Source organism: Emiliania huxleyi, assembly GCF_000372725.1.
Source record: "Emiliania huxleyi CCMP1516 unplaced genomic scaffold EMIHUscaffold_623, whole genome shotgun sequence".
In the NCBI taxonomy this organism is placed as follows: Eukaryota; Haptophyta; order Isochrysidales; family Noelaerhabdaceae; genus Emiliania; species Emiliania huxleyi.
This window is the reverse complement of record NW_005197325.1, coordinates 1,198-18,533: the sequence shown is the minus strand read 5'-3', so window position 1 is coordinate 18,533 and position 17,336 is coordinate 1,198. Positions and strand designations below refer to the sequence as shown.

Below are 17,336 nucleotides of genomic sequence, written 5' to 3'. Positions count from 1 at the left end.
GCCGAGCAGCGAGCCCGGCGCGCCTGCACCGCCCGACCGCTCCTCCGCCTCCTCCTCCGCCTGCCGCTTCTGGCCTGCGAGGAAGAGGCTGTACCAGCGAAGGAAGCGGCCAGAGGCGCCGCGCGCCACGCGGAGTGCGTGCGCGGCGCGCTTGAACTCGTTGAGGTCGAAGTAGGCCTTGGCGAGCAGCAGCTGGTCCTCCTCCTCCCGCGATCCAACCTCCTCCGCCGGCGACATCGGCGCGTCCGACGTGCCCGCCTCGTCATCGAGAGGGCCGCCCGCGAGGCCGACCAGCTGCTCCGCGGCCCACTTGGCGGAGCACTTGAGGCCGCGGTCCGATAGGTCGCGCACCGCGGCGCGGAGCTGCGCCCGGTGCGTCGTCATGGCGGCAGTGGCTCGTTGCAAGCAAAACCGCGGGATACACCGCTCAGCGTTCAGAAAAAAGAATTCTGGCGGTGTTGCTAGAATCGCCCCACCCGGAGATGGACCCGTCCGCCTTGAGCGCGGCGAAGGCGGTATTAGTCGAGTAGATCGCGGTGAAGCCGGACCCTGTCGGTGCTCCGCTGCCGCCGCGCGAAGAGTCGCCCCACGCTGAGATGGACCCGTCCTCCTTGAGCGCGGCGAAGGCTTGCTCAGTCGAGTAGATCGCGGTGAAGCCGGACCCTGCCGGTGCTCCGCTTCCGCCGTAGCGAGAATCGCCCCACGCGGAGATGGACCCGTCCGCCTTGAGCGCGGCGAAGGCGTACCCAGTTGAGTAGATCGCGGTGAAGCCGGACCCTGCCGTCGACTCGTACTGTCAGCCAGGCAGAGCCAGCCAACGCGCACGAGAGACGCGCAATACTCAAGACAAATTACTACCACCTTCGTACAACTCAACGTGCATTCATGCAACGCGTGCAACGCTGCACAGTGCTCAGGGTTCGAGCAGGTGCAGGCGAGTGGAGGGGCCCCTGGCAGAGTCGGCGGACTGTAAACTTAGGTCAGGCCCGAAAGGCAAGTTTTAGCCACATGAAACCGAGACCCCTCCCCACCGCCCCGCCCCCCCCACCCCCTTGCTCCCCTCCCCCCCCTCGGGAGGGCCGAACTGAGGCGCCCGTGGGGACCCCGCACTTCCCTTCCCCCCTCGGAGGGCCGGACTGAGGCGTCGAGGGCCCCACTCTTTCCCTCGCATAGCGGCCACTCCTCGGATCGCTGGTCGAGCGACCCGGGGGATGCCCCGCGCGCCTGACCCAGGCGCGAAAACGAATCTGCGAGGCGTGGCCGCTCACGCGGCCCGATGGGGAGGAACGGGGCGAGCTCCCTCCAACCCACCCGCGCTAGGTCTCGGGCGGCGAAGGGGTCACACCCGACGACCTCGGGAACTAGCCGGGGCAGTCGGAGAAGGGGCAACTCCGTGCACTGACGGTCGGCCGCCAGAAAACACGCCTCCGTGGCTCGGGTTACACCAATCCTCGCTACCCAACGCGGCCAAAGGATATCCACCTCGAGAACCTCGAGAGACGTCAGGCCCCGGGCCCCCCCCGGCCCCCCCTAAGTTGCGCCCACTCTTCCGGTCCTCACCGCCGCCGGTCGCTCACGATGTCGCTCCCCACCACCAACTCGCCTGACACCACGCTCGACAGCCTCGGCAGCGCCGCCGCCCGCGCCACGCTCCGGGCGCATCCCAGCCGCGGCTACGTCCAGATCGAGCCGCCGGTCGAGCCGATGCCGCGGCTTTCCAAGGAGCTTGGCGGTGCGGTGGAGCTCTTTGTCAAGCGGGACGACCTCCTGCCGCTGGCGGGCGGCGGCTCCAAGACGCGCAAGCTCGACTACCTCGTCCAGCAGGCGCCACCGCCCCAAGAGACGCACCATGCCGCCGATCGATGCTTTCCTAGACACGGGAGCCTTCGACGTGATGGCAGCGAGGCGCTCGCCACCTCTCCGCCCTCGCATCTAGGCGCTCGACAGCGGCGCCGACACCCTCGTCACCTGCGGCGCTGTCCAGAGCAACCACTGCCGCCTGACCGCCTCTGCGGCCGCGCGCGAGGGCCTCGGCTGCCACCTCGTGCTCGAGGAGAGGGTGGCCGGCAGCTACAGCCCCGAGGCGGGAGGGAACAACTACGTCTTCGGGCTGCTCGGCGCAAAGACGCAGGTCGTCCCGCTCGGCGGAGTCGACGCCGCCGTCGCCGCGCTGATGGAAGAGCTCAAGGCGGCGGGCGCCACGCCCTACTACATCCCCGGCGGAGGGTCCAACGCTCTGGGGGCACTCGGCTACGCGCGCGCCGCCATCTCAGTCGTCGAGGAGGCGCGCAAGGCGGGCCGCCCCTTCGACGCGGTCGTGCTCTGCTCCGGCTCGGGAGGCACCCATGCCGGGATGCTCACCGGCATGCGCGCCTGCGGCGACCAGACGAAGGTGTATGGCGTCTCTGTCCGCTTCGACGCCGCGAAGCAGAAGAGCCGGATCGAGGCGCAGTACAAGGAGTGCGCGAAGCTGTTTGGCAACGAGGCGCCCGAGGAGGACGTGGTGATCATCGACTCGCAGGTGGGCCCCGGCTACTCGCTGCCGACGCCGGAGATGCGATCCGCCGTCGAGGCCTTCGCCAAGCTCGAGGGCATCCTGCTCGACCCCGTCTACACGGGCAAGGGCGCCGCCGGCCTGCTGCAGCTCGTGCGGGAGGGCGCCTTCCAGCCGGGGGCGCGGGTCCTCTTCTTGCACACGGGAGGGGCGCCGTCCCTCTTCCACTACCAGCCCGTCCCCGAGTGACGCCGCCGCCGCCCGCTTCGACCGGCGCGAGGTCATTGGACCAGGCTTTTGCTGTCGCTGAGCTGTCGGAAGAGTCCCACCACGCGGGAGTGAGGATGTGTGAGTTGCGCCATATGTCCGGCCGGCGTGTCCCGGGTGTGCATGCGCATGTATACATTATTTTTTATTGTGATAGGCTAGTTCCATTTATCACTCTGACACGCTCTAATCTTGTTCTTGAAAACGTCCAACGGAGCTCCGTGTAGCTCCCAGCGCCCTCCCCCGCGCTTCCTGCGGCCCTAGCCGATGGTACTAGCATGGGAGGTCATCTGGCTACCGCGAGAGCGACCCAACTCGTCGACATCGTCCGATGATGGTGCCTCAAAGTCAGCCTTCGGAGGCTATCGTGGGGTCGAGCCGGCAGTAGCCGTGACATGTGGTTCCACCACCCCTCGTAGGCTTTGCCTCTGACCGTCACCGTTCCCAGGCTGCCTAATGGGATGGAAAGAAAGGCTCGGCGAGCGTATAGCAGCGCGCTCGACCTCGTCGTGGCAACCTGCACGGCAGCGCTGGCAGGCGCGATGAGCGTCAAGCCACCTGACCCGAGACGGGTCGCAGGCGTCGTACCGAGCGCGTCGAGACCGTGTCCTGATGTGATCTGCACGGGTGAGTCACGTCGGCGTCAAAGGAGCGACGTGTGACCTGTCAGAGCTTGATCTCCGATCTCAGCGGCGTCGAGTCATCTCCGGCGCGCGACAAAGGTACATCCACAGGACGCGCAGAGGCAGCTGCGATCCCGCCCACTAGAGGGGCGCACACCTCGCCACCTGCCGTGTGCGCCCGTCCACTCGGCGGGGTCGCAGCTGCCTCTGGAAGGCACCGAGATGTACCTTTTTGCGCAAATGGTGATTAGCAAGGTTTTGTAACGCGAGCTGTGCCACAGTGAAATGGAACTAGATGGAACTAGCCATAACATCAGTGATCAGAGACCAGCGTGTCCGAAGTAAAAGCGAGACTAAGAGTCACAGTTGACACATACTTGCGCTCTGGCGATAGGCTTTTCCCGGATAGGGGCCGCGGCGGTCTGGAGAGCGGGCTTGCCGTCCAAGGTGCCGGGAGGAGGTGATGGTGGCGTCGGAGTTGTGGCCAGGTGGCCACGGACTGGTAGGCCTAGGCGGCGGTCACGATGGCATCCTCTCCCGTGTGTGTACGTCACATGAGTTCCAGTCAAAGAGCGTGAAGCCGGACCCTGTCGGCGCCCCGCTGCCGCCGTAGCCAGACCTGTCCCACGCGGAGATAGACCCGTGTCCGCCTTGAGCGCGGCGAAGGCTCCCCAGCTGCCAGCAAGTCGAGTAGATCGCGGTGAAGCCGGACCCTGTCGGCGCTCCGCTGCCGCCCCGTTCAGAGTCGCCCCACGCGGAGATGGACCCGTCCGCCTTGAGCGCGGCGAAGGCGGACACAGTCGAGTAGATTGTGGTGAAGCCGGCCGCGGCGAAGGCGCCGTGAGTCGAGTAGATTGCGGTGAAGCCGGACCCTGTCGGCGCTCCGCTGCCGCCGTTGCCAGAGTCGCCCCGCGGCGAAGGCGAACCGATTCGGATTGTGCTGCCCGTCGTGACCAGGACGTCCGCGCGCTCCACGCGGTGATGGAGGCGGTTGATGGTAAGAAGTTGGCGGTGGTGGCGGTGGAGCTGGCGGCAGCACCATACCCACAAACTGCATTATCTCTCGAGTGATCGCAGTGATTGCTCGCGGTGGAGTGCAGCAATTGTCGAGGCCGAGTGACTTCCACCAGATCCAACAACAAACGCATAGCTGAAGCCGTGCATCAGCGGGTCGAGCCACGACTTGCGAATGATTTCACGCCTGTGCTGCGCTGCTGGTGTGCTCTTTATTCCGGCAAAGAGGAGGTTCGCTGGTATCCCTCGGCGCGACATCGGATGGGCCATGTGCCATGACCTCCGTACATGATGTAGCTCGTGACCGTCTTGCGCGACGCTCTCCACTGCTCGGGGAGGCCGGCCAGCCAGTCGACGGCTGCCAATTATGCTCTCAGCCCGAAGCGGCTCTGCACGACTTTTGTGCGGAGCCAGCATATCTGATACTTCCGCAGTACTCTATGTGCACGTGCCTCGTTCGCCATTATGATGTAGAGTTTGCCACAAGTGCTCCAAGTTTTTTCTCTCTCTCTCCAAGTTTGATGTAGAGATTTCACTGTAGAGAGGCGCGCCGGCGAAAAATTAGAAAAAAACCGATGCGGCTGCGAAACTTAGCCTTCGATGTTATTTATGAAACAAACAAACCTCTCGGGCCCACAGACATCCCGCACACCCGCCGCCCCCCCCGCGCGCCCCACCCCGGCCGGGAGAAAGGGGAGTGACAGTTTGGGACGGCAACAGAACGAGTATCTCCATGCGCGCGAGGCTGTGTAGGCATAGCCTCGAGAGTGCCAGCAGCCGATCCGAGGCAGTTTGTGACGCGCATTGCGTCAGAAGCGTGCACACGATGGAAGGACACCTTCCTACTGGCCGTACGATCAGGTCGTCACTGAATGCTTGATACTAAGGCCGCGAGCTATGCAGGTGATCAATTGTGCATCATGGCACGGTCAGCAGCGCCGACAGGCTGTCGCAAGGCGTGATAGCATGTGGCCGCAAAGTACGCCGAAATCCCATGAAAACAAGTAAAAATCGCAAAAAACGAAAAAATCCGAATATCGGCGCCCGCGGCGGGCCATGGGACCCCATCTCCCCCTGGCCCCTCGCATGGACACCCTCTTGGGACCCCGCGCCGGCCCAGAGGTCTGTGCTGGTGGGGTCAGGGTGATGGGTAGAGCTGCCCCGGGGCGCTGAATGAACTATGCACGACTGCGTTCCTACAAAAAGTTACGCTGCTACAAACCAAAGCCTGTGTGTGTGTAGAGAGAGAGTGTGTGAATCTTGCGCCGCGGGGCCCTGAGTGCTGAGTCCTGCAAAAGAGTCCTGCACTGGCTCCGCCGTAGAGCTGTTTAACGTTGGGAGCTGAACAGTGTTGCTAGTGTTAACAGTAACAACAGAACAACAGTGGGGCTCCCCAACAACAGTAGCTAACGTTAGGCCGGCTGAACAACAATAAGGAAGGCCTGGCAGTGACCCACGACGACCTCCAGCGTCCAGTGCGGGTAATACCCGAAAATACCCGGGGAAACCCAGGTTTTTCGGGTTTTACCCCCGGGCTTTTTGCCGTTTTCTGCTTGCTGGCCGCTGAACAACAGTAACAACAGTAACAAACAGTAACAGCATGGGCTGGGGTGAACACTTGAACAACGTTAAGGATTTCAGCCAACACTAGCGCAACTGTTAGGCCCAAAGTTAATGTTAAAGCTTAAAAGCTCTCTAGCTCCGCGCGTGTGCGGTGTGAATTTCCAGCGCGCAGCAGCGCTGCTGCGGCTCCCCGCCGGTGTGCATGCGCATATATTATTTTTTATGAAATAACATCATTCCGGAGTGAGACTAAAGTTAAAACTATTTATCAAAAAAGTAAGAGTAACACTGGCGGGCAGCCGTTCACCATTACAGTGGAGGCAGGACCCCGCGCAGCACGGGAGTGACCCCCCCCCCCCCCCCCGTCCCCCGCCCTGCTCATCCGCTGCCTGCTAGCCGGAGCAGCTCAAAGTAGTCGTCCGCCAGCGTGGCGGCGTGCCACGGCTCGAGGGCGCCGCCGCCCCAATCCGAGGCGTGCGGCGCAAACAGCTGCGAGCACGCCCCCGCCCGCACCTCCGCGGCGCGGTCGAGGTGCCTCCGCCCCTCTGCCGTCCTCGCCTTGCCGTTCCACTGCAGCCGCGACAGCAGGGCGCCGTAACCGCTCAAGGCGAGGCTGAGCTCCACCGCCGCCGCCGGACTCCATTCGTCCCGCGCCTCCCCTCCGCCGCCCCCGCCCCCGCCCGCGAGGCTGTGCGAGCACGCCTCCAGGTCGTCGATCGCCGAGCGGTACAGCCCCTCCGCCGAGATCGCGTCTCCCACCTCGCCCATCGCGCAGCCGAGGCGGCAGACGGAGCCGATCACGGCGGGGTGCGAGGCGGGCAGCGCGGCGCCGGCCAGCTGCAGCGCCGCCTCGGCGTGCTCCTTGGCTGCGGAGGCGTCCTCCGCCTCGAGCGCCTAATCTCGGGTCCTCTCGCGGTCCTCTCGGCTGATCTCCACGGCTGCAGAGGAGGGGCTCAGAGCGCCGCTGCGAAGAGGCGCCACCGCGCAGCCACCGCACGGAGGGGCGCGCCGGCCTCCGCCGACTCCGCGCCCGCAACCACCGCCTCCCACGGCGCGGCCACCTGCCCACAGCGACGGCCGTCAAAGGAGTGTGGAGGAGGCGCCGTCCGTCCTCCGACCTGAGCCGGAAGCCTCGTCGGCGCTGGGGACGGGGAGGCCCGCGCCCGCACCGCCCTCTGCCTTGGCGGCGGCCGCGGCGGCGCCCCGCACGTCGCCCAGCAGCAGCAAGGCGCCCTCACGCAGCGAGCCGAGGCTGCGGCCGGCGACTGAGGCTGCGAAGCCGTCCTCTGTCGGGGCGCCCTCCTCTGCTGCCGCCTCTTCCAGCGACGCCGCCTCCGCCGCCGCAGCTTCGGCCCGTACCGCCGCGGTGACCAGCCCGGCGCCGCCCTGTGCAGAGAGAGGACGGGGTGGAGCACGAGGGTGGACCAAGCTCTCGCTCTCTCAAGCTGTGTGCGCCGGGTCGGCGCTGCCGCCGGCCGCCACGATGGCTCCCAGCGAGGCGTGCGACTGGAAGACGAGACCCCAGCGGGCGGCGAGCGCTGCCTCGCCGTCCTTGGCGAGGGCGTCCCTCGCCTCGCTCGCCAGCGAGCACGAGCGCTTGAGCGACGCCGCATCCGCTCGGCAAAGCGCGCAGAGGGCGGCGCCGTTGGCGGCGTGCAGCTGCAGCGCTGGCGGCGCGTCGGCCGTGGCGGCGAGGGCTGAAGACCACTGCTCCGCCTCGAGGTCGAGCCTCGCCGACGCGCGGTGCACCTGCGCCAGCGCGCCGTGCGCGACCAGCCGCATCGCCGGCGACGGCACGGCAAGCACGACCTGCGAGACGCGGTCGAGGAGAGGGAGAACGCGCGAGACGCTGCCCTTGCCGGACCAGGTGCGAGCCGCCTCGGCCGCCTCGGGAAGGAAGGCGAGCTCGCGGGCCGCTGTGGCGAGCATGTAGCGTTCGGGATTGCAAGAGACGGGCTGTCGAGGTCACTGGAAGGTGTGAATATCTAGGAGGACGGGTCGGGCGCGCTGAACTCATGGCCTAAGACTTTTGGCATGAGGGTCGGGTCGCTCCGTGACTCGACCGACCTGCCGCAGGGGTGGGAGGAGGGGTGCGACATCAACACAACGAGCCCGCTCATCCGATATCTCGGCATCTTCCTCGGCGCCCCACGGACTCTCTCGGACTCGGGCCCGGTGCTTCGACGCAGCACAGTGTGCTTCGTGGTAGCATGAACTCAGAACGGCCCCCCGAGAGCGCCTCTTCGACGCCCACGCGCCCACGGGTCCCGGGGGGTCGGAGGGGTTGCGAGAGGGCCCCGGCTATTTTTGTTTGAATCCCGGAGGCCGTTAGAACATGAATTGACGTTCCACGTGCCCGTCCACAGCCACGGACAATCGGACAACATGCTAGCCCAGCAGGCCGCTCCCACCGCCGCCCGCGGCGGAGGCAAGGCGGCAAAGGGTGGCAAGGGCGGCGGCAAGGGCGGTGGCAAGGGTGGTGGCCGTGGCGCACCAGACCCGCTTTGCGCCGCCGCCCTCAACGCCCGATACTCGGTTAGAGCCGGCGGAGCGACGGCGGCAAAGGTGCGGCCGCCGGCGACCTCACACGGCGTCGAGCGCCGTAGAGACGGCCCCGAGAGCCGCCACCAGGTGTGCCACGACCGCGGCCGCGAGGCTCGTGGCGATGGATGCGCCAGACCCGCTTTGCGCCGCCGCCCTCAACGCCCGATACTCGATCAGAGCCGGCGGAGCGACGTCGGCAGAGTTGCGGCCGCCGGCGACCTTCCCCTCTCGACCACGCCGCCGACCCGTCGACAAGCACGCGCGTGGACTGCCATCGAGAAGAAGGAGAAGGAGGGCGGCGCATCCGGAGCCCGCGGGCGCGGCGTGGGCGGGCGCGGGCGAGGGCGGGCGCGCGGGAACCCCGCCAGCGGAGGCGACAATGCCTCTGGCGGCTCTGCAGGCGGCACGCGGCGCGCCCCTCGCCGGTCTCCCGCACGCTCCTGAGGGCCGAGAGGGCCGAGAGGCGGGGTCGGTGACCCGGGGGCATGGGCGGTGCGGCCCGCGCCGCGCGCGGGCGCGTGGCAGCCCGTGAGCGCCGAGATCGGGTCTGTGCTTCGACGTAGCATGGGCCATGGGCCCCCGGAGGCCCATCTACAGCAGCGGCGAAGTGAGCGTGTTTGTGGTGTTGGTGTGACGTCTGAGCTTGGATCTGTGACTAAAGCCGCTTACCACTGATGGATCCCCACCCGAATAACACACAGTGAGCGCCCCAGCACTTCACTACGCCCTCCGCGCGAAATCGCTAGTGGCGCTTCGTGGGGGTGCGGTGCCCGAGACCGCCCAGAGAGGATAGCCCGCAAGTGGGAGGAGACTGTGACGGCAAAGATGGAGAAGCGGTATGAGCGATGGGTGGGAAGAGGTATGCCTCGCTCAAGACGGGGCCGGAATATAGTCATCAAGACTCACGTGCAATCCTGTGCGTGGTACCTAGTGCAGTCGCAGACGCCGCCCAACCTACCCCAAATGCTCGAGAAATGGCAGCGGTACGCGTGGAATTTTTTCGAGGCGCCGGCAAACGCGGAGGGCCTGCACCAGGCACGCCGGCACGCGGTAAAACGCGAGACGCTCATCCAAGAGCGCCCCGAGGGCGGACAACACTGCCAGGACATCGAGATATTCACACGCAGCTTATACCAGCGCCAGGTGAGCCGCCTGGTCACGCCGTCGTCACACAAAGGCGTGAATATAGTGGCGTCCTACGTCAATCGAGCATACGGGCACCTCCGCATGGGGCGACGACTCTTCCACTCCGCGTGCGATTTTCTCAATCTCCCCTCGCCCGCCACCGATCTTGTTATTCACTCCCGATGCAGCCGGCGCGCGACGCGACCGAGAGCCCGACCTCGTGGCCCGACCTCCGCGCCGCCTCTGCGCTGAGCGCTCTCTCCTTTGCTTCGCTCGTCGCCGCGTGTCTGCTCCTCGCCTCCGCCGCCGGGTGGGACGTGCAGGCGCTCATGCAGAGCGAGCTCCGAGGCTACTCGTGGGACCGCTCGGTGGTAGACGCAGTCGCCGTGCTCCTCCTCGCCTGCCTCGTCTCCTCCGTCGCGATCTGCGCTCAGCCGGCCGTGGCCGTCGCCGCCGGCTCCTCCGCTGCCATCGCCGCGCTCGTGAAGCTCATCTGCCTCGGCGAGGCGCGGTGGCGCGGCGACAGCTTGGCCGCCGCCGTGGTCGTCCTGGTTGGCTGCGTCTTTTGCGTGCTCGCGGGCGGCGAGGCGATCGCGGCTGGCCGCCGGCTCTCGCGCCGGCTGGTGGTGGTGCGGGGAGAGGCGTCGCGGTCCGACAAGCTGCTCGACGCGGAGGCAGGAGGCCGCCCGCCGCGCGAGGTGACGTTCGGGCGGCTGCTGGGGCTCGCGAGGCCGGAGCTCCCTCTGCTTGCGACGGCGACTGTGGCGCTCTTCTTCTCGAGCGCGGCGCAGATGGCGATGCCCGGTCTCGTTGGCCACATGGTTGGCGGCGTGATTGGCGGCGCGGCGGGCGAGGCCTCGGACGCGAAGCGGCGCGCGCTGAACGGCGCGGGTGCTGAGCCGGCGCGCGGTGTTCAGGACACGTCCGTGACCGGTCCACGACGTGTCGCTCAGGCGCGGTGCTCCAGCTGGCGTGCGTCTTCGTGGCGGGCGGCTTCTTCTCCTTTGTGCGCGGCTACCTCTTCACGCTCGCGGGCGAGCGCGTCGTCGCGCGGCTGCGGCGGCGCCTCTTCTCGGCGCTCGTGCGGCAGGAGGTCTCCTTCTTCGACGCAAACACGACGGGCGAGCTGATGAACCGGCTCGCCTCCGACACGACGGTGATCCAGAGCGCCGTCACGGTCAACGTGAGCATGGGGCTTCGCTTCGGCGCGCAGGTCGTCCTCGGCCTCGTCCTCATCTTTGCCGAGAGCTGGAAGCTCTCGCTGCTGATGCTCGCCGTCGTGCCCGCCATCGTCGCGGTGGGCGTGGTCTACGGCCGGTTCATGAAGCGGTTCTCGAAGCAGTACCAGGCTGCGCTCGCGCGCGCGGCCGACGTGGCGCAGGAGTGCTTCTCGGGCATCCGCACCGTGCGCAGCTTCGCAAACGAGCCGCGCGAGGCCGACCGGTACGACGGCGCCGTGGACGAGAGCTTCGGCTTGGGCAGGAAGAAGGCGCTCGCATATGGCGCTTTTGGGTCCCTCATCGGCACTACCGGCCAGTTTGCAGTCGTCGGCGTGCTGTGGTACGGCGGGGCGCTGGTCATTGCGGGCGAGATGAGCCTCGGCACGCTCACCTCCTTCCTCCTATACACGGTCGTCATCGCCGGCTGCCTCGGCGGCCTCAGTGACCTGTTCGGCTCGCTCATGAATGCGCTCGGCGCCTCGTCGCGCGTCTTTGCGCTGCTCGACGCCTCGCCCGCCCGCCCGCTCGCCGAAGGGCTGAGGCCCGAGCGGGTGAGCGGAGCTCCACCTCGCCGACGTGAGCTTCTCGTCTAAGCCCCAACCCTCACCCTAACCCTCACCCCAACCGTAGGTGCGCGGCCAGCTCCACCTCTCCGACGTGAGCTTCTCATACCCGGCGCGGCCCGAGGCGCTCGTTCTCGACGGAGTGAGCCTGCGCATCGAGCCGGGCAGCGTCGTCGCGCTCTGCGGGCCTTCCGGCTCTGGCAAGTCGACCGTCATCGGGCTGCTCGAGCGGTGGTACGAGCCGACCCGCGGAAGCATCACCCTCGACGGAGTGCCCCTCGCGAGCATCGACGGCTCGTGGTGGCGGAAGCAGGTTGCGCTGGTGGCGCAGGAGCCGGTCCTCTTCGCCTGCTCGATCCGGGACAACATCGCGTATGGCAAGCCCGCCGCCGCCGACGACGAGGTGCGCGCGGCCGCCAGCACGGCCAACGCGGAGGCCTTCGTGGACGCCTTCCCGCGCGGGTTCGACACCATGGTTGGCGAGCGGGGCGTCCAGCTGTCGGGCGGGCAGAAGCAGCGGATCGCCATCGCGCGCGCGCTCCTCGTCGATCCAAAGGTGCTGCTGCTCGACGAGGCGACCTCGGCGCTGGACAGCGAGTCGGAGTTTGTCGTGCAGGAGGCGATCGACAGGCTGATGGCGTCGAGAACGACGGTGGTCATCGCGCACCGCCTCTCCACCATCCGAGACGCCTCGCTCATCTGCGTGGTGTCGAAGGGACGGATCGTCGAGCGCGGAACGCACCAGGAGCTGATGGCTGCGACTGGGCTGTACAAGCAGCTGACCGCGCGGCAGGCGCTTGGCCCGGGGGGGGGGAGGCGGATCGGGAGCGGGCCGTGAGGCGCGGGCTGGCGAGGGCGGGGCGGTGGAGGAGGCTGCCAGTCGCGTGGCAGGAGAGAGTAGAGCTCGGTGAAAGGTGTGTGGGTTAGGGTTTGCGGGGTACCTATGAACAGGAGCGAGTTCGCGCTGCGCTAGGCTCAGACGGCGCTGCTGCGCTAGGCTCAGTACGGCGAGTTTCGCGCTGCGCTAGGCTCAGTACGGCGAGTTTCGCGCTCCACGGCTACCATGTAGCATGTTCAATCCCCCCTCCGGGTGATGCCAGGGCAGCAAATCGGCTACTATGGCTCCTAGAGGTAGGCCGGCCCCACCGGGGTCACCTCCTGAGCCTCTGGGACCTCGATTTTCGAATTCCCCACCTCCGAAAACCCTAACTCCGGCTTCACATCCCCGTCGGCCGCCCTTCTCACATTTGGCCTCTAGTAAGGGCGGTATTCACGTTCACACTTCTATTCAATACGTGCGTCCTCGACCGGTAAGCGGGAACCGGTGCGAACCGGTAGCCGTCGCAAAATGGCCTCGCCGACCGGTATGCTTTGCGCCCCTGCGCCCGCCCGAGCCCGCCCGCGCGCCCCGGCCTCGCGGCCAGCGTCCCCGCCGGCGCCGGCTGCCCGCCAGCGGGTGTGAAGGCCGTTTCGGCCAGACTTGTAGCGCTACAAGTCTCTGGTGGGACTGCATTCATGGCACAGGCAACTGTCACAGCACTTGGAGCCCTGCACCGCGCCTCACAGCACGGCCCGGCCAGGTCCCACCCGCTGAGAGATCGGGCGTGACCCATGGTCAGCGCGCACAATCGCTCGCGGGACGCTGCTGGCGCGTCCCAGACCAGCACGGCCATTCTCAAGTCGTCGCCGTGCGCTCCCGCTGCGCAGGAACCTCACCAGAGCCTGTGCCTGCTACCCTGGGCCCTGACGGTGCGCATGGTAGCCCATCCATGCCGCCAGAGGTAGTAGTGACCCGAACCGCCCACCATGATGACTCTATTCGACGTTCGACGCAGGTGGTGCTCTGATCACCCCCAATGCGGCTCGAGATGGCGTCGACGCGGCTGCAGGGCCTCTCGCCTCGCCCGCGACGCCGCCGCCGACGCTCGCGCTGGCTGCCGCCGCGCCGCCAGCACGCCGCATCGACGAGTTCTTCCACTCCGAGTCGCATGCGCCGCCCTCGGACGCCGAGGTCCAGCTCTTCGCGCTGGTGCTTGCCTCGACGCGCGATCGGCGCGAGCTGCAGGGCTGGGCGGCCGAGGTGGCGGCAGAGGAGTCCCGATTCTACGAGCTGGGCGACAAGTGGTCGCCGCCGCCCGCCTGGGCGCGCAACAAGTCCGTCTCGCACCGCTTCACCGAGTGGTGCATGGCCGCCTGGCAGGAGAAGATGTGGACTCAGAGCGCGGCTGCTCTGACTCTGCTACCGGCGGAGCACACGGCGCCGTCGCAGGCAGCCGTCGCGCGCTACTACAAGAAGGTGTTCGGAACGAAGCCGGAGCTGCACGGGCCGATGTACGACGTGAAGAGGCGCAGGGGCGCGCTGCGCCGGACCGTGGCCGTCGTGCCCGTCGCGATGCTCATCAAGGAATCGTACGCCTTGCTGCACTCGGCGGCGTCGCGTGCTGCCGGTGCGACGCTCGAGGCGCCGGCGCGGAGGCTGAAGGAGGAGGTGGAGGCGAGCGAGGCGCTGTGGCGCGAGCGCGCCGAGACGGCTGAGCATGCCGTGCGGCGGCGCGAGCAGACCAACGACGAGCAGCGACAGCGCAACAAGAAGCTGCGGCAGGACAACAAGAGGGCGATGCGGGCGGTGCAGGATGCCAAAGCAGCGGCAGCGGCGGCGGAGGAGCGCGCCGAGGCGGCGTCATGGGCTCGAATGCGGGTGTGAAAGTGAAAAGGAGATCCGAGGTGCCGATTTCGCACCAGGGTGGACTAGTTGCAAAAAGTCTGTGGTGCAAAACCCGCCCAAAACTACCAAAATCGCTGTGACGGCAGCTCGGCACTATCTACTCAAAAAAAGTGACGTAGAGCACCCACTTTTTAAGCGTTCGCCGCATACACAAGGTCCGCCTGCGTGCGGCGCCAGCTTCTCAGGGCCGTAGCGCGAAAAACGACCGAGGAGATGCATCCTAGCTGTCGCCGCCGAAGGCGACTCGACGCCGCTGAGATCGGAGATCAAGCTCTGACAGGTCACACGTCGCTCCTTTGACGCCGACGTGACTCACCCGTGCAGAGCGCATCAGGACACGGTCTCGACGCGCTCGGTACGACGCCTGCGACCCGTCTCGGGTCAGGTGGCACGACGCTCATCGCGCCTGCCAGCGCTGCCGTGCAGGTTGCCACGACGAGGTCGAGCACGCTTCTATACGCTCGCCGAGCCTTTCTTTCCATCCCATTAGACAGTCCGGGAACGGTGGCGGTCAGAGGCAAAGCCTGCGAGGGGTGGTGGAACCACATGTCGCGGCCACCGCCGGCTCGACGCGACGATAGCCTCCGAAGGCTGACTTTGCGGCACCATCATCGGACGATGTCGACGAGTTGGGTCGCTCTCGCGGTATCCAGGTAGCCCCCCATACTAGTAGCACCAGCCATGGCCTCAGGGAGCGCGGGCGAGGGCGCTGGGAGCAACACGGACAAAAAACATCAAAAGTGGTCATTATGACACCACCCGTATTTGCAACTAGTCGGTGCGAGGTTCGTGCTCCGTCCACAGGCTGCGAGCCGTCGAGTGCTCGCTTCGCACTTTCAATTGGGTCCGTTGGCGGCGTCACCCGCAAAAAGTTCTTCGGAAGCCACTGCCGTCTGGGCATGAGTTGCGCGTGGCGACCATGGACGCGACGCGCGTGTCGGAGACAGCCGCCTTATTGGTCGCCGCTTGCGCCCGCTCACGCCCGAGCTGCTTGCGGAGACTCGAGTCGCCGCGCGACGTGAACACGTCGTCGTTAGCGAGGTACTCCTGTGCCTCGCCCAGAGCGTGCTGCACTGCCGCATACTGCTGGCGGTAGGTTCGCGCCTTGAGGTGCAAATCTCTCCCCGCCTCTGCGTTCTCCTTTGCCCCTGCGCGGCTCAGCGCGCCGCCGCAATCCGTCCCTCTTCGCCGTCGAAGGCCAAAGTCGACGGAATCGCCCAGGAGTTTGGCGCCGTCAGCACGGCGCAGTGCGAGGCGAGAGGCAAGCAGAATCCCATTCTGATGCACGGCGCAGAGAGACGCTGTCGGCTTGAGCATGCAACAATTAGGGTCGCGCGCGGTGGAAAACCATGCCGGTTGGCGTTCCGCCCACGACCCCCTGTAGACCCCCCACCCCAACCCTCGCTCGCAACGTGCTCTCGAGGAGCCCCGAAGCACCACGGTGTGTGCGCGGTTCGACGAGCCGAGGTAAGCCAAGCTTATGGGCTTGTGGGTACATGTCTCCGACACTCGGGAACACCGGTTATACGCGCGAGAAGCCTCACATGCGCCCTCGCGTGAATTAAAAGGTGTTTCCGCCCCCAAAAGCTACAGTGTGAAGGGTTAGGGTTAGGGTAAGGGTTAGGGTAAGGGTAAGGGTCGGGGTTAGGGTAAGGGTTTGGGTTAGGTTTAGGGTTAGGGTCAGGGTTAGGGTTCGGGTCAGGGTCAGGGTCAGGGTCAGGGTCAGGGTCAGGGTCAGGGTCAGGGTTATGGTTAGGGTTAGGGTACGGGTTAGGGTTAGGGTTAGGGTTTGGGTTAGGGTTAGGGTTAGGGTTAGGGTTAGGGTTAGGGTTAGGGTTAGGGTTAGGGTTAGGGTTAGGGTTAGGGTTAGGGTTAGGGTTAGGGTTAGGGTTAGGGTTAGGGTTAGGGTTAGGGTTAGGGTTAGGGTTAGGGTTAGGGTTAGGGTTAGGGTTAGGGTTAGGGTTAGGGTTAGGGTTAGGGTTAGGGTTAGGGTTAGGGTTAGGGTTAGGGTTAGGGTTAGGGTTAGGGTTAGGGTTAGGGTTAGGGTTAGGGTTAGGGTTAGGGTTAGGGTTAGGGTTAGGGTTAGGGTTAGGGTTAGGGTTAGGGTTAGGGTTAGGGTTAGGGTTAGGGTTAGGGTTAGGGTTAGGGTTAGGGTTAGGGTTAGGGTTAGGGTTAGGGTTAGGGTTAGGGCTAGGGTTAGGGTTAGGGTCTAGGGTTAGGGTTACGGTTAGGGTTAGGGTTAGGGTTAGGGTTAGGGTTCGGGTTAGGGTTTAGGGTTAGGGTTAGGGCTAGGGTTAGGGTTAGGGTTAGGGTTAGGGTTAGGGTTAGGGTTAGGGTTAGGGTTAGGGTTAGGGTCAGGGTCAGGGTTAGGGTTCGGGTTAGGGTTAGGGTTAGGGTTAGGGTTAGGGTTAGGGTTAGGGTTAGGGTTAGGGTTAGGGCTAGGGTTAGGGTTAGGGTTAGGGTTAGGGTTAGGGTTAGGGTTAGGGTTAGGGTTAGGGTTAGGGTTAGGGTTAGGGTTAGGGTTAGGGTTAGGGTTAGGGTTAGGGTTAGGGTTAGGGTTAGGGTTAGGGTTAGGGTTAGGGTTAAAGTTAGGGTTAGGGTTAGGGTTAGGGTTAGGGTTAGGGTTAAGGTTAGGGTTAGGGTTAGGGTTAGGGTTAGGGTTAGGGTTAGGGTTAGGGTTAGGGTTAGGGTTAGGGTTAGGGTTAGGGTTAGGGCTCGGGTTAGGGTTAGGGTTAGGGTTAGGGTTAGGGTTAGGGTTAAGGGTTAGGGTTAGGGTTAGGGTTAGGGTTAGGGTTTAGGGTTAGGGTTTAGGTTAGGGTTAAGGGTTAAGGTAAGGTTTAGGGTTAGGGTTAGGGTTAGGGTTAGGGTTAGGGTTAGGGTTAGGGTTATGGTTAGGGTTAGGGTTAGGGTTAGGGTTAAGGGTAGGGTTAGGGTTAGGGTTAGGGTTAGGGTTAGGGTTAGGGTTAGGGTTAGGGTTAGGGTTAGGGTTAGGGTTAGGGTTAGGGTTAGGGTTAGGGTTAGGGTTAGGGTTAGGGTTAGGGTTAGGGTTAGGGTTAGGGTTAGGGTTAGGGTTAGGGTTAGGGTTAGGGTTAGGGTTAGGGTTAGGGTTAGGGTTAGGGTTAGGGTTAGGGTTAGGGTGAGGGTTAGGATTAGGGTTAGGGTTAGGGTTAGGGTTAGGATAAAAAATAGGGTTAGGGT

General features: G+C 65.2%; 4 protein-coding genes across 4 annotated transcripts in view; 2 read left to right on the top strand and 2 right to left on the bottom strand.

The window, feature by feature from the left end:
- EMIHUDRAFT_120383 (hypothetical protein) overlaps positions 1-384 on the bottom strand; it is a gene marked incomplete at both ends in the record, with an annotated part of 802 nt that extends 418 nt beyond the window's left edge. Inside the window, one exon of the mRNA XM_005763628.1 lies at positions 30-384. Coding sequence (XP_005763685.1) covers positions 30-384 — 355 coding nt within the window. The remainder of the gene's footprint in view (positions 1-29) is intronic.
- A 43-nt stretch (positions 385-427) lies between these two features.
- Positions 428-883, bottom strand: EMIHUDRAFT_248004 (hypothetical protein; the record flags this gene model as incomplete). Its single annotated transcript, XM_005763627.1, has 2 exons — positions 428-777; positions 862-883. 2 exons carry the CDS (start codon positions 881-883, stop codon positions 428-430), a joined length of 372 nt encoding a protein of 123 aa, XP_005763684.1.
- Positions 884-1,559: 676 nt separating this feature from the next.
- On the top strand, positions 1,560-6,187 carry EMIHUDRAFT_459783 (hypothetical protein). Its single transcript, XM_005763626.1, has 3 exons — positions 1,560-1,824; positions 1,937-2,888; positions 6,164-6,187. Exons 1-2 carry the CDS (start codon positions 1,579-1,581, stop codon positions 2,741-2,743), a joined length of 1,053 nt encoding a protein of 350 aa, XP_005763683.1. The 5' UTR covers positions 1,560-1,578; the 3' UTR covers positions 2,744-2,888; positions 6,164-6,187.
- Positions 6,188-10,585: 4,398 nt separating this feature from the next.
- On the top strand, positions 10,586-12,251 carry EMIHUDRAFT_76857 (putative ABC transporter; the record flags this gene model as incomplete). Its single annotated transcript, XM_005763625.1, has 2 exons — positions 10,586-11,401; positions 11,481-12,251. Coding segments are annotated over 2 exons (1,587 nt in total), but the record flags the coding sequence as incomplete, so codon positions are not given.
- Between the last annotated feature and the right edge of the window lie 5,085 nt (positions 12,252-17,336).

Coding starts and splice junctions, on each gene's coding strand:
- EMIHUDRAFT_459783 (XM_005763626.1), top strand. CDS start 1,579: ATGTCGCTCCCCACCACCAACTCGCCTGACACCACGCTCGACAGCCTC. Junction 1,825..1,936: donor TCGACTACCTCGTCCAGCAG/GCGCCACCGCCC, acceptor CCTCGCATCTAG/GCGCTCGACAGCGGCGCCGA.